General features: G+C 53.5%; 1 protein-coding gene across 1 annotated transcript; it reads right to left on the reverse strand.

Annotated features, from left to right (window-relative positions):
* Positions 1-221: 221 nt before the first annotated feature.
* FABP7 (fatty acid binding protein 7) lies at positions 222-9,675 on the reverse strand. Its single transcript, XM_029047717.2, has 4 exons — positions 9,477-9,675; positions 7,354-7,526; positions 5,171-5,272; positions 222-581 (listed from the first exon to the last, which is right to left on the reverse strand). Exons 1-4 carry the CDS (start codon positions 9,547-9,549, stop codon positions 531-533), a joined length of 399 nt encoding a protein of 132 aa, XP_028903550.1. The 5' UTR covers positions 9,550-9,675; the 3' UTR covers positions 222-530.
* Between the last annotated feature and the right edge of the window lie 2,833 nt (positions 9,676-12,508).

The following is a 12,508-nucleotide window of genomic DNA, read 5'->3' on the forward strand; positions in this document are numbered from 1 at the left end:
AAAGAAAGAAAGAAAGAAAGAAAGAAAGAAAGAAAGAAAGAAAGAAAGAAAGAAAGAAAGAAAGAAGAAAGAAAGAAAGAAAGAAGAAAACATACCACACAAATGTTCCTGGATGTAAATGTAAACCACCATCAGAATAATGTGTGTGCTATAACCCACCTCCATGACCTGCTTTCCTACCATATGGATGTCTTCTTCAGAAAGAAAGAAAAAGAATCCCACAGATGTCAAAGGTTTTTTTATTCGCTCAATTTGAATTCATAAAAATTGTAAAAAAAATTCCCCTTAATTGTACAAATATGATGTGCTTCATTTTGATAAAAAGTTGTAAAACACCCTCTACATTGCAGATCAAGAGTTTTCCAATTTTTGTGATAGAACTCCCCCAAATTCCCCCCGCCCCTCCTCAGTTTGCCTTGCACGACGACAGCGGGCCCGACCCCCCTGGGGTCGGTAGCGTCAGGTGACACTTCTGTGGGAACCGTAGCTCGTCCGGCAGAAATTCACCCCGACACGGTTCCAGCCACTTCCTACGCCTTCTCATAGTGACGGATGGCGACCACGTCTTCAAAGGTGAGTGTCTGAAAACACATAAACCCAATCATTTCAATCGCAGCTGAGGCCGCATGACGTAGTGGACAGAGAACGGTGCTGGACATTTAGAAAGCGCTGCAACAAATACCATGAAAAAGAAAATGGTGGAGCTAGGATTAAAATCCAGACTCTCCTACTCCCAGGACTGTGTTCTTTCCACTAGGTCATTCTGCTTCTCCGCTTGGCTCAGTGGAAAGAACCCAGGCTTGGGGGTCAGAGGACGTGGGTTCTAATCCCGCCTCTGCCGCTTGTCTGCTATGTGACCTTGGGCAAGTCACTTCGCTTCTCTGTTCCTCAGTTACCTCATTGTAAAATGGGGATTAAGAGTGTGAGCCCCACGGGGGACAAGCTTATTACCCTGTATCTACCCCCGCGCTTAGAACAGTGCTTGGCACATAGTAAGCACTTAGCAAATACCATTATTATTATTACTGAAGAGAAGCAGCCTGGCGTAGTGAATACGGCACAGGTCTAGGGCTCAGAAGGTCAAGGGTTCTAGTCCCAACCTCACCACTTTCTATTTTGTCACCTTGGGCAAATCACTTCATTTCTCTGTGTCTCAGTTATCTCATCGGTAAAATGGGGATTGAGACTGTGAACCCCAGGTGGAACAGGGACTATGTCCAATCCGATTTGCTTGTATGATAATGTTGGTATTTGTTAAGCGCTTACTATGTGCCAGCACTGTTCTAAGCACTGGGGTAGATACAAAGTAATCAGGTTGTCCCACATGCGGCTCACAGTCTTAATCCCCATTTTACAGATGAGGTAACTGAGGCCCAGAGAAGTGAAGCGACTTGCCCAAAGTCGCACGGCAGACAAGTGGCGGAGGCGGGATTAGAACCCACGACCTCTGACTGTCCACCCCAGCGCTTAGTACAGTTCCTGGCACATAGTAAGGGTTTAACAAATAACATCATTATCGTTAGTATCATCATCATTATTCAGGGAGTCATTCAAGCAATCGTATTTATTGAGTGCTTTCTGTGTGCAGACCACCACCTTAAGCGCTGGGGAGAGTACAGTATAACAATACAACGCACACATTCCCTGCCCAAAGCGAGCTTACGGTCTGGGGGGGGACAGACATTAATGTAAGAAAATAAAGGACAGATCCATACACAAGTGCTGAGAGGCTGGGAGGCAGGATAAACAAAGGGAGCAAGTGAGGGGGACTGGGAAGAGAGAAGGAGAAGAGGAAAGGAGGGACTGGGAGGTGGGACAAACAAAGGGAGCATGTCAGAGTGACTGGGAAGCCAGAAGGAGAAGAGGAAAGGAGGGCTTAGGCAGGGAAAGTTGACTTCATACTACATACTACATACCTATATTCTGCGGGCTTACATACTACATAAGAACGCAGGACTCGAGGGAGGCCGTCCTAGGTCAGTCCCACAGTCCATCCAGGCCAAGACTATCCAACAACAATGTTGGTATTTGCTAAGCGCTTACTATGTGCAGAGCACTGTTCTAAGCGCTGGGGTAGATACGGGGTCATCAGGTTGTCCCACGTGAGGCTCACGGTCTTAATCCCCCTTTTACGGTTGAGGTAACTGAGGCACAGAGAAGTTAAGTGACCTGCCCACAGAGGACAGTGGGATGACTGTCCTGCTAGATATCACCCCCATCAATCAAACATATTGATTGAATGCTTCCTGTATGCAGAGCACTCTCCCAAGAGTTTGGGAGAGTACAATATAACAGAGTTGGCAGACACGTCCCCTTTCCTCAACAAGCTTACAGTCTAGAGGATTGGCATTCCCATGCATCTATAGTAGTATTTATTGAGCACTTGCAGAGCACTGAGGTGGTCCCCTCCAGTAGCAGAGCATGCAGAATCTGTTCTACTCAATTTCCTAAAATGAAAAAGTAGTGGAGCATGCGGGTCTTCGAATTAGCAGTTCCCGAATACAGTGCTGCCAGAGGATTTTTTTTAAGCGATTTGTTAAGCGCCTACTATGTGCCGGGCACCGTTCTAAGCATTGGAGTAGACAGAAGGTAATCAGGTTGGACACAGTCCCTGTCCCACATGGGGCTCACCCTCATAATCCCCATTTTACAGATGAGGTAACTGAGCCACGGAGAACTGAAACGACTCGCCCAAGGTCACACAGAAGACAGGCGGTGGAGCCAGGACTAGAATCCAGGTCCTTCTGACTCATTGAGATTCCGCTTTTGCCAGAACCACACAGTCCGTTGCTGTGACTCTGTGCTTCCTTTTGAAGGTATCGGGGGGTTAGTTGAGGATGAGAACTTGGCGATCCGCTGGCAATTTCGATTCTCTTGGGAGCAGTGGGCGAGAGGTTCCCCCAGATCGTTTTAGACTGGTATCTGACTGCTTGTTCTCAGCACCTAGAACAGAGCTCCACTTCGGTCAACCCTGCCTGGGGCTTCGTGGGGCACCGAAAGGTCAAGTTCTTCATGGTCTCCCCAACGCCAGGTGGTCAGATAGCAGAAAAAATCGCCCACCTGGGTTTTCAACCCATCAAGGAAGGTTCTGGGGCAGGCTAGATAGAACAACTGGAGGAAGCCTATGTGATGGAAATGTCTGGGACTATGAGCTTACATCCTTTTACAGTCCTTCCAATTAGACTGAGAAACTGCCCGATTAACAGTTTCCATCTCTAGATGTGTCTGCTATATTGTTGTGTCATACTCTCCCAAGCGCTTAATACAGTGCCCTACGCCCAGAAAGTCCTCAAAAATGCCTCACTCTTGGCTTCCGAGCTGTCCATCCCCTTGCCCCCTCCGACCTCTCCTCCCTTCTCTCCTTCTCCAGCCCAGCCCACACACTCTGCTCTTCTGCCGCCACTCACCTCCTCACTGGGCCTCATTCTCTCCCGTCGCGCCGTCGACCCCTGGCCCACGTCCCACCTCTGACCTGGAACGCCCTCCTTCCTCACCTCCGCCAAACTAACTCTCTTCCCCTCTTCGAAGCCCTTCTGAGAGCGCACCTCCTCCAGGAGGCCTTCCCAGACTGAGCCCTCCCTTTCCGTCTGCTCCTCCTCCCCTCCCCATCGCCCCAACTCCCTCCCTCTGCTCTACCCCCCTCCCCACAGCACCTGTGTATATATTTACATAATTATTATTCTATTTATTTTATTAATGATATGCATATATCTAGAATTCTATTGATTTATATTGAAGCTATTGACGCCTGTCTACTTGTTTTGTTTTGTTTTGTTATCTGTCTCCCCCCTTCTAGACTGTGAGCCCGTCGTTGGGATTGTCTCTATCTGTTTCTGAATTGTACTTCCCAAGTGCTTAATGCAGTGCTCCCCATTTTACAGATAAAGTAACTGAGGCACTGAGAAGGGAAGGAACTTGCCCAAGGTGCCCCCACCGAGCACCGGGCGAAAGGTGGGTGATTATCTCAGGATCTGAGACCTGAGGCTGTAGAGAGCCGGTGCACTCGTGGTTGTCCCGTAGAGATGAAGGGGGTGTAAAATATTTCCTTTTCTTTCACTCCTCCATCTATCAAACCCAGCTCTGCCCACGACGGCTCCAGATTCGGAAAGGGGCGGTGCCCACGTCTGAGTGTGAGGGTACGAATGAACGGTCTCTTCCCTCTGGTTACTGGGGACGACAAGCAACTGGAATGGCCAGAGAGCTCTCTTAGGATCTCACATTCCTTCACAATTCATCTGTGATCAATCTATTCTAAAAATTTCTATTAATTTCCTATTTCGGTTTGCATCCTAGGCACTGTAATGCTCTCAACCTCCCAGAGCGCTAATTACATTGCTTACATATTTTATTATTCAAGTACTCATCCATGTGCTTCCTCTTTCCATCTATAATGCATTTTAGTGTCTGTCTCTCATTCATTCATTTATTCAATCGTACTTTTTGAGCGCTTACTGTGTGCAGAGCACTGTATTAAGAGCTTGGAAACTGCAATTCAGCAACAAATAGAGACACTCTCTACCCAACAACGGGCTCACAGTCTAGAAGGGGGGAGACAGACGAGAAAACAAAACAAAATGGGTAGGCAGGCACCTATAGCATCGATACGTATAAAGAACTAGAATTATAGATATATGCACATCATTAATGAAATAGAATAATAAATCTGTACATAAATACACAAGTGCTGTGGGGAGGAGAAGGGGGTAGAGCAGAGAGAGGGAGTAGGGGCGATGGGGAGGGGAGGAGGAGCAGAGAGAAAGGGAGGGCTCAGGCTGGGAAGGCCTCCTGGAAGAGGTGAGCTCTCAGCAGGGCTTTGAAGAGGGGAATTGTTCACTCCCCACGACTCCCACCCCCACCCCAACTAGATGGTGAGGGCAGGGATCATGTCTTTTAAGTCTATCGTATTTTCGCAAGAGTCTAGTACTAATGATGATGATGATGGTATCCATTAAGCGCTTACTATATGTAAGTTATGCACACGGTAGGTGCTCGATTCTCTAGGATGTAGATGGTCTCCAAACATCTTTGATTTGGCCTGCTTTAGAAACGACAACCAACTGCAAAATTTCCACTTTCTGTCATCTGTGAAAACGACAGATTGTTGCTTTTATGTTTGAATAAGGAGAGGCTCTTTCTGGTCGTCTTATGCTACAAACCCGCATTTACTTACCATAATCATTTTGCCATCCTTAATTTCTCTAACAAAGTTCGTCTCTTTTCCATCCCATTTCTGCACGTGAACTAGTTTGTTTCCATCCAAAGTCACCACGGACTGTAGAGGAACAAAAGATACACAATGAATATGGTATTAGCACAGACCTCTTTCCCCTCTCAGGGTGGCACCTGGAGAGTTTCCAGTCCTCTACCAGTCTCGACTCAGGGAGGGAGAGTCGAGCAGAGGCCCGTCCGTTCCCTTCCTGGCTTGGCCAGTGGCTGGCGAGGGGAAGGCCATCGGCTACAGGTCAAAACTCACCCGTGCTGGGCAGCGGCGGCACGGGAGAGAGTCGAGGGCGGAGACTCAAGTGTACTGCGCGGAAGGCAGCTATGGTAAACCGCTTCCGTATTTTTACCAAGAAAAATGTATGGATCCACTACCAGAACAATTGCAGATGGAAGTGGGCGTTCTGGGAAAGATGTGTCCGTGGAGTCGTCACGGGTCGGAAACGACTCGACGGCATAAGACAAGACAGGACAGGTTGGACTGCTGTGCTTATTCAATGGAGGGAAGAGAGTTCTTCAGGTGATCTCTTCCGTAAAGCATCATTAAAAACAGCCTTCAATAAGAATAATGATGGTATCTGTTAAGCACTTACTATGAGCCAGGCACTGTACTAAGCGCTGGGACGGATGCAGGCAAATTAGATTGGATACAGTCCGTGTCCCACGTGGGGCTCACAGTCTCAATCCCCATTTTATAGAGGAGGTAACTGAGGCATAGAGACATGAAGTGGCTTGCCCAAGGTCACACAAGCAGACACGTGGCAGAGCCGGGATTAGAACTCATGATCTTCTGACTCCGAGGCCCGTGCTTTATCCATCACGCCGTGCTGCTTCAACTAATAAGGATGTCTGGACCGGCACCGAGAGCACTGTTGTTACTCAAATAAAGATCAATTTTTGATTAAATTTGCTTGTCCTTATTATTAGTGACCATGACCCATAGATTTAAAAGCAGTGGAATTCCAGACTAACATTTACTTCAACTAAGAAATCTAGGGAAATCTCATTCCAGGAAAAATAAACAACAACAACCACAACAACAACAACAAAATTTGTATTTGCCCTCAAGCCTTTCTGCATTCAAAGTCAGATTGGGCAAGATTCTGCTGGCCCGTCTGCTCTGGCCCCAGCTTCTCTGAAAGATGCCCCTTCACTTTTCCATGTTGAGGATCGAAAACAGATCAGGTGAGAGAAGTGAGGAAATGGTGTGGGGAAAGAGACAACACAGAATCCCTGCGGGAAATAAGAAACAAAATGATACGCTGGAGAATCAGAGTGGGATCCTCTCTTAATACAGAAGAAAGTAGGAACAAGCAGGAGAAGGTGGGAAAGAGAAGGGAAAAGGAGGGAAGGGAGGGAGGAAAGGAGGAAGGATGAGAGGAGAAGAGGAAGGAGGGGAGGAGAGGGGAAATGAGGGGAAGGGGGGGAAGGTAGGGAGGAGAGGGAGAAGGTGGGGAGGAGAGGAGGAAGAAGAGAGGAGGGAGGAGGGGAGGAGGGGGAAAGGAGGGGATGAGAGGAGGGAGAGAAGAGGAGAAAGGAGAGGAGAAGAGTGGGGAGGTGGGGAAGAGAGGGGGTAGTGGAAAAGGGGAAGAGAGAAAGAGAGGGAAGGTTGGGAGGAGAGGGAGAAGGAGGGGAGAAGGAGGGGAGAAGTGGAAGAAGGAGGGAAGGAGAGGAGGAAGAAGAGTAGAGGAGGAAGGAGGGGAGGAGAAGAGGAAGGGGGGGAGGAGAGGAGGAAAAGGGGGAGGGGGGGAGGAAGAAAAAGGGGAGGAAAGGAGCGGAGGAAGAAGAAGAGGAGAGGAGGAAGGAGGGGAGGGGGGGAAGAAGGGGAGGAGAAGGGGAAGGTGGAAAGGGGGGAAGGAGAGAGGAGAGAGGAGGAAGATAAGGTAAGGTGGGAGGAGGGGGAAGGTGAGGAAGAGACTGAGGGGGGCAGGGATGCCCAAGAAGCTCGGCTCAGTTCTTGGTGGGGAAGAACCATTCATTCAGAGCACTGTACTAAGCACCTGGGAAGCTACAATAGAGTAATAAAGAGAGATGATCCCTGCCCACAACGGGCTCACAGTCTAGAGGTGGGGAGACAGACATCAATCCAAGTAGACAAAGGCATCGGTAGAAACAAATATGCCGGTCGCGCACCTTGCAGGTCCTGTCGTCGGGCGTGGTCTCTTCGAACTCCTCTCCCAGCTTGAAGCAGATCTCCGTGTTCTTGAAGGTGCTCTGGGTCTTGATGACCACCCGATCCCCGTCCTGGCTGATGATCACCGTGGGCTTCGTCACGTTCCCCACCTGCCGCGTGGCGAATCCCACGCCTGGGCCCACGGGGTCGGGGCGGGGGGCGGGGGGGTAGACACAAGCCCGTCACCCTCCGTCCCGCTCCAGCCCCGGGGAGAATCGCCCCCGACAACCCACCGACCCCAGCCCTGACCCCGACCCCGATCCCCGACCCCGATCCCCGACCCTCTCCTTGGGCTAATGGTCCCCGGGGCTCCCGCACTCTAGACTGTAAGCCCGCTGTGGGCAGGGATTGTCTCTATGCATTGACGAATTGTACTTTCCAAACGCTTAGCACAGTGCTCTGCACACAGTAAGCGCTCAATAAATACGATTGAAAGAGTGAATGAAGACCTCCACGACGTAAAAACCACCAGGGAGCAGGCCGAGAGCCAGAACAACGGGTCTGATCCCAGAGCCTGCGTGATTCCGGCACATTCACGACGGGTGTTCCAGGACTCGCATGGTGGGTTTGCCGGGACTATGCCTGGAGGAGTTTCACGGGGAGCAGCCTGCCCTCGGAGCCCCAGAACATGCATGATGGGAGCCCCGGATCATACACGATGGGTGTGGTCAGACATGCACGACGGGTGTGCCAGGACATGCGTTATTAGGTTTGCCAGGACATGCACGAAGAAGGTACCAAGATTATGCCTGGACGGGCCTCGCGTGAAGCAGCTCGCCCTCGGAGCCCCAGAACACGGACGATGGGACCCCAGAACATACATGATCGGTGTTCTTGGACATGCGGGAGGTGTGCCGGGACACTCCTGGGAGGGGCCTCGAGTGGAGCAGCCCACCCTCGGAGTGCCAGGACACACGTGATGGGAGCCCCCCTCACGTAGGATGGGTGTGCCAGGTAATGCGTGATGGGAATCCCCGGAACATGCATGATGGGAGTCCCAGAACAAGTGTAATAATAATAATAATAATGGTATTAGTAAAGCGCTTATTGTGTGCAAGGCACTGTACTAAGCCATGGGGTGGATATAAGCAAAAGGGGTTGGATACAGTCCCTGTCCCCCGCGGGGCTCACAGTCTCAATCCCCATTTTCCAGATGAGGGAATCGAGGCCCGGAGAAGTTAAGCGATGTACCCAAGGTGACCCAGCAGACGAGTAGAAGAGCCGGGATTAGAGGCCGGGCCCTATCCGCCACGCCACGTACGACGGGCGTGTCCGGTCACGCATGATCGAATCCCCGGGACACGCATGATGGGAGTCCCAGAAGGCGTATGATGATAATAATGATAACAATAGTAAAGATAACGACGGCATCAGTTAAGAGCTTGCCCAAGGTGACCCGGGAGCCAAGAGGCCGAGCCGGGATCAGAGCCCGGGCTCCGTCCGCTAGGCCGCGCGATGAGCGCGCCCGGTCACGCACGATGGAATCCCCAGGACAGCCATGACGGGAACAACGGCATCGGTTCAGCGGTCGCCCAAGGTGACCCGGCCGCAGGCGGCCGAGCCGGCGTTAGAGCCCGCGCTCCATCCGCCGCGCCCCGTGTGACGGGTGCGCCCGATCGTGCACGACGGGATCCCCGGGACACGCACGACGGGAGTCCCAGAACACGTAGGATAAGAAGAAGGACGACAACGACGACGGCATTAGTTAAGCGTGGGCCCAAGGTGACCCGGCCGTCGAGCGGAGGAGCCGGGGTGGGAGCCCGGGCTGCGTCCGCTAGGCCGCGTACGACGGGTGCGCCCGGTCACGCGCGATGGAATCCCCCTCGCGTGCGTGGCGGGAGTCCCGGAACACGTATAATAACAAGTGATGATAATGACGACGCCGGCATCAGTTCAGCGCTCGCCCAAGGTGACCCGGCGGCCAACCGGCGGAGCCGGGATCAGAGGCCGGGCTCCGCGGGCTAGGCCGCGTGTAGGGCGGCGGGTCGATGGCCGGGGATAGGGGTGGGAGGGAGGGGGCTCGGGCCTGGGGGGGTCGCCACGCCCACCCACCACCCCCCCCACCCCCGGCCAGGGCACCTACCGAGAGCCTTCATGTACTCATCGAAGTTGTGGCTGTCCGTCAGCTTCCAGCTGGCGCAGAAAGCCTCCACCATCCTCGACGCCCTCCCTCCCCGGGGGTGATGCTCTGGCCTTGCGCGGTGCGGGCTCTGCGGGCTCTGGGGGCTCTGGGGGGCTGCTCCGGGCGGCGAGGGTCTCTCACACGGTGCTTGGCCGCCCGCTCCGCTCCCCGGCAGCCCTTCTTATGGACCGGAGGGCCGGAGGGCCGGGCCGGGGGGGAGGACCAGGCCCCGCAAACTCCGCCCCCTCCTCCGTCCCGCCCGCCCGCGGCTCGCTAGGAGATCGGGGGAGTTTGGGCAGGAGGGATGGGGGTGGGGGGAAAGGGACAATTTGGGGAGAGGGGATGGGGGGGCTTTAGGGTTGGGGAAAGGGACACTTTGGGGAGGGGATGGGGCTTTATGGTTGGGGGGTGGGGGACAGGGACTGTTTGGGGAGGGGGAGAGGGGATGGGGGGCTGGGGGGTTGGGGGAGGGGGAAAGGGACAACTCGGGGAGGGGGGAAAGGGACAATTTGGGGAGGGGGAGAGGGGATGGAGAGCCGTGGGGTTGAGGGATGGGGAAAGGGACAATTTAGGGACGGGGAGAGGGGATAGAGGGCCGTGGGGTTGGGGGATGGGGAAAGGGACAACTTGGGGAGGGGGGGAAGGGGATGGGGCTTTACGGTTGGGGGATGGGGAAAGAGACTATCTGAGGGGGAAGGGGGGGAGGGTCTATAGGGTCGGGGGATTGGGGAAAGGGACAATTTGGAGAGGGGGAGAGGGGATGGGGGGGTTACGGTTGGGGGATGGGCAAAGGGACGATTTGGGGAGGTGAGAGAGAGGATGGGGGTCTTTATGGTTGGGGACGGGGAAAACGACAATTTGGGGAGGCGGCAGAAGGGATGGGGGTCTTTATGGTTGGGGACGGGGAAAGCGACAGTTTGGGGAGGCGGGAATGGGGGCTGTGGGGTTGGGGGTGGGGGAAAGAGACAATTTGGAGAGGGGGGAGAGGGAAGGGGTGCTGTGGGGTTGGGGGGATGGGGAAGAGGGGACGGGAGGCTTGGAAAGAGGCGACAGAGTGGGGGGAAGGGAGAGATGGAAAGAGGGAGGGGAGGGAAGGGGGGAGATATAGAAAACAGAGGGAGGGTCGGGGGATGGGGACTGAGAGACTCAAGCCGCTTAGCTTTTGGCTCAGGCCACCGGGTAGGCAGAGTAGGTAGCCCACTGGGAACACTGCAGCCCTTATTCCCGGGAAAAGCTAGGATCCGCCGGGAGGCTGGACAGGACGGAGAGGGGGCAGGGAGACAAGGAAGAGGGGAGGGAAGGGGAAGAGGGAAAAGGAGAGAGAAGGCCTTTCAGGTTCAGCCTGAAATGTTGGCCAACGTCCCTCCGGGGGTGGAAGAAAAGGGGGAAAGAAGAAAGATACACAAAAGGATATTCAGAGGGATTTCCGCGAAGCATAAAGTGGGGATTTAAAAGAAGGCCGCTGCTGTGGCCACAGAGGGTGTTGGGCTGGGAGGGGGCAAATGGACGGGGATTGTCACTCTTTATTGCTGCATTGTACTTTCCCGAGGGTTTAGGACGGTGCTCTGCACACAGTGAGCGCTTAATAAATGAAAAGGGCCAAGGCCCTGGGAAACACCCGGGAGGTGCTGAATGCGGGCAAGGAGGCTACTTTTCGAGCTGCCAGCAAAAATCCGGAAAGAGCAGGAAAGATGATCCAGCTCCCGAGAAAAAGTCCGGCTCGGTCAGCCCATCCGGGACTCTGTCTCTATCGACCCCGTTATAGTGTTCTACTGCACTCTCCCGAGCGCTGAGTACAGTGTCCCGCACAACAGTAAGCGCTCAATAAATACCACTGATTGAGAGCAGCGCCCGGGCGCTTGAAGAAAACGTGTGTGCTGCATCCTCCCTGGGTCCCCTTTGCCTTCTTCTTTTTTCTTTTTTTATGGTACCCGTTAAGTGATTCCTATGGGCCAGACACCGTACTACGAGCTGGGGTAAATGCAAGTTAATAATAATTGTGGTATCTGTTAAGCACTTACCATGGGCGAGGCACCTTACTAAGCTCTGGGGTGGATACAGGCAAATCAGGTTGGACCCGGTCCCTGTCCCACGTGGGACTCACAGTCTCAATCCCCATTTTGCAGATGAGGTAACGGAGGCACAGAGAAACGAAGCGGCTTCCCCAAGATCGCACGGCGGACAGGTGGTGGAGCCAGAATTAGAACCCTTCTGGCTCCCAGGTCCGTTGTCTATCCCCTGCAAAGTTGGACACGGTCCATGTCCCACAAGGGGTTCGGAATTAACCCCCATTTTTAAGATGAGGGAACTGAGGCCCGGAGAAGTGACGTGACTGACGCAAGGTCACTCAGCAGACAAGTGGTGGATGTGGGATTAGAACCCAGATCTTCCTGACTCCCAGGCCCTTGCTCTATCCACTAGGCCTCGCTGCTTCTCCAGTAACTTTCCCTCCAGTGACTCGACCTGCGCGGCTCATCCACGAATCTCTCTCTCTCTCATTTTCTGTCTCTCCTCTCCGGGGAGCCCGCTAGCGTTTCCAGCTACCCAGATCCCTGCGGGTGCAGATCCCTCAAGCTCACCCTCCGCTGGGGACACGAGTGTTTGCTTCGGTTTGTCCTGAACCTTCCACCCTCCTACGCTTCACTGGGTCCCCCCTGGCAGCCCGCCTCGCTGGGCAGCGGGCTGTCCGGAACGAACACCGACAGGACACCGATGCCTACGTGCTCTCGTTCCGCTGGAAGCTTAAGACCTCGGCGCTTTCTGGATTCCACTTTCCCATGACCCGACCTTGTAGATGGCCCGGTATTTTCCTACCATGAGGTCCTTACTCTTAGCGAGTGACCAGATGGGGAGTGGGGCGGCCTAGGGGAAAGAGCAAGGACTTGGGAGTCAGAGGATCTGGGTTGTAGGCCCGGCGTTGCCGCTTGTTTGCTGTGCGACACTGGTCAAGTCGCTTAAATGCTCTGTGCTTCAGGTCCCTCATCTGTAAAATG

This window comes from Ornithorhynchus anatinus, chromosome 2, assembly GCF_004115215.2.
Source record: "Ornithorhynchus anatinus isolate Pmale09 chromosome 2, mOrnAna1.pri.v4, whole genome shotgun sequence".
Classification (NCBI taxonomy): Eukaryota; Metazoa; Chordata; class Mammalia; order Monotremata; family Ornithorhynchidae; genus Ornithorhynchus; species Ornithorhynchus anatinus.

Excerpts from the sequence above, each read along its gene's own strand:
- FABP7 (XM_029047717.2), bottom strand. The coding sequence starts at position 9,549 with ATGGTGGAGGCTTTCTGCGCCAGCTGGAAGCTGACGGACAGCCACAAC. Across the intron at positions 7,527-9,476 it reads TGAGTACATGAAGGCTCTCG|GCGTGGGATTCGCCACGCGG; the intron begins GTAGGTGCCCTG and ends CCGTGGGCCCAG. Across the intron at positions 582-5,170 it reads AGGATGGCAAAATGATTATG|ACACTCACCTTTGAAGACGT; the intron begins GTAAGTAAATGC and ends ATGTGTTTTCAG.